Source organism: Sphaeroforma arctica (genome assembly GCF_001186125.1).
Source record: "Sphaeroforma arctica JP610 unplaced genomic scaffold supercont1.179, whole genome shotgun sequence".
In the NCBI taxonomy this organism is placed as follows: Eukaryota; class Ichthyosporea; order Ichthyophonida; genus Sphaeroforma; species Sphaeroforma arctica.
In genome coordinates this window covers 47,103-48,537 of record NW_014040379.1, presented here as the reverse complement: position 1 = coordinate 48,537, position 1,435 = coordinate 47,103, and the positions used below count along the sequence as shown (strand labels likewise).

Sequence of the window (1,435 nt, the reverse complement as noted above, 5' to 3'; positions counted from 1 at the left end):
GCAGGTATATATGCAAGTTTGTTCTATATACGCAACGTACTTCGTTGATTAGAGGGTATCCATGTACAAGCTAAGACTGTGATAGTTATACCAGTGTTCTACGAGAAGTTTGCACAGAAGATAAGTTAAAACCCACCTTCAAGGATATGATATTGCCTACATGTACTATTGGCCATTTCTTAGTGCATACAGGCTCTAAAATTCTCTCGTCGATATGTATATAATTAATACAATACTGTTATAGCCGGAACTGTAAACGCGAAGTAGTTTAGACTCACCTAGTATACCAGCACCGATTAAAGAAATCACATATAATCTAGCTAGCCAATAGGCAAACTCAAAAACACGTCGCGAAATTTTCAACCGTATTCAGATAGGTTACCTGGATGTACCACTGTCGGTTGTTGAGTCCCTGTAGACCTAGCAGGTCCGTGAGTTCGCTAACCGGCACAGCACTGGGCAGATCTTGCTTGTTGGCGAACACCAATAAAACCGAATCTCTCAGTTCATCCTCCGCCAACTGCCACGGTTTGTGATACGGGGAAATGCACGTGAGCAAGTAAAACCATATGAGACGACATATTTGTCATTAAGTAGTGTGGGGGAAGCAGCAGAAAGGAAGGTTAAAATTTTATAGATGTTTTTAAATTTTTGGAATAGTAGTTTTATGCTGTGCTGAGAAGATCAATATTTCGCCCTAATGTGTCCGCACGGTGTGTATTTACATGTCTCGCAAACTTTCATAGAGAGAGTACAACAGCTTAAGTGATAATCACCCTCTCTAATCTTAATTTGAAATTTCTGAATCTCCACCAGAATTCATATGTTGCGTGAGAAACGATGTGCTCGACACATATATGCACAATAAAATATATCACATAGAGACACCCAGTACAATCTAATATAGTTTGTAATCATAGTTCTTAAAAGGACAAATCGATAACAAAAACAAAAACTATTCACCAAACAAATTAAATATATAACCTGCACAAGACACACATCACGTTGAAGAAACTTACCATTCTCCCTAACTCCTCGCGAGATTCTTCAATACGTTCTCGATCATTACTATCGACCACGTAGATCAATCCTTGTGTGTTCTGGAAGTAGTGCCTCCAGAGCGGACGAATCTGCGACAAGCGGCAATTCGAGTATAGCAACATGAATAGTAGTACTTCCACACTTATAGGCAACAAATTATATATACGTGTGCATTTGAACAGAGAGAAAAATATTGTTACTTTGAACGTCAGTACAACTATTTAGTTCAAATCATATATACCACTGAACCATACACAGTCTTAAATAAGGGTGTCCCTAAATATACGTCCCAAAAAAAAAAGCAAAAGCTTCCTTGTGTGTATGCATAGTTATAGTTGTACAAACAAATGTGTATATCCACGCGTAATAAAAATTTATATACATACATAAGCAT

At 37.8% G+C, this 1,435-nt stretch overlaps 1 protein-coding gene across 1 annotated transcript in view; it reads right to left on the bottom strand.

Moving 5' to 3' along the window:
• Positions 1-238: 238 nt before the first annotated feature.
• The window catches only part of SARC_03502 (ADP-ribosylation factor 1), a gene marked incomplete at both ends in the record, with an annotated part of 3,309 nt that continues 2,112 nt past the window's right edge, over positions 239-1,435 (bottom strand). Inside the window, 3 exons of the mRNA XM_014302703.1 lie at positions 239-250; positions 383-520; positions 1,020-1,130. Of these exons, the coding sequence (XP_014158178.1) occupies positions 239-250; positions 383-520; positions 1,020-1,130 (261 nt within the window). The remainder of the gene's footprint in view (positions 251-382; positions 521-1,019; positions 1,131-1,435) is intronic.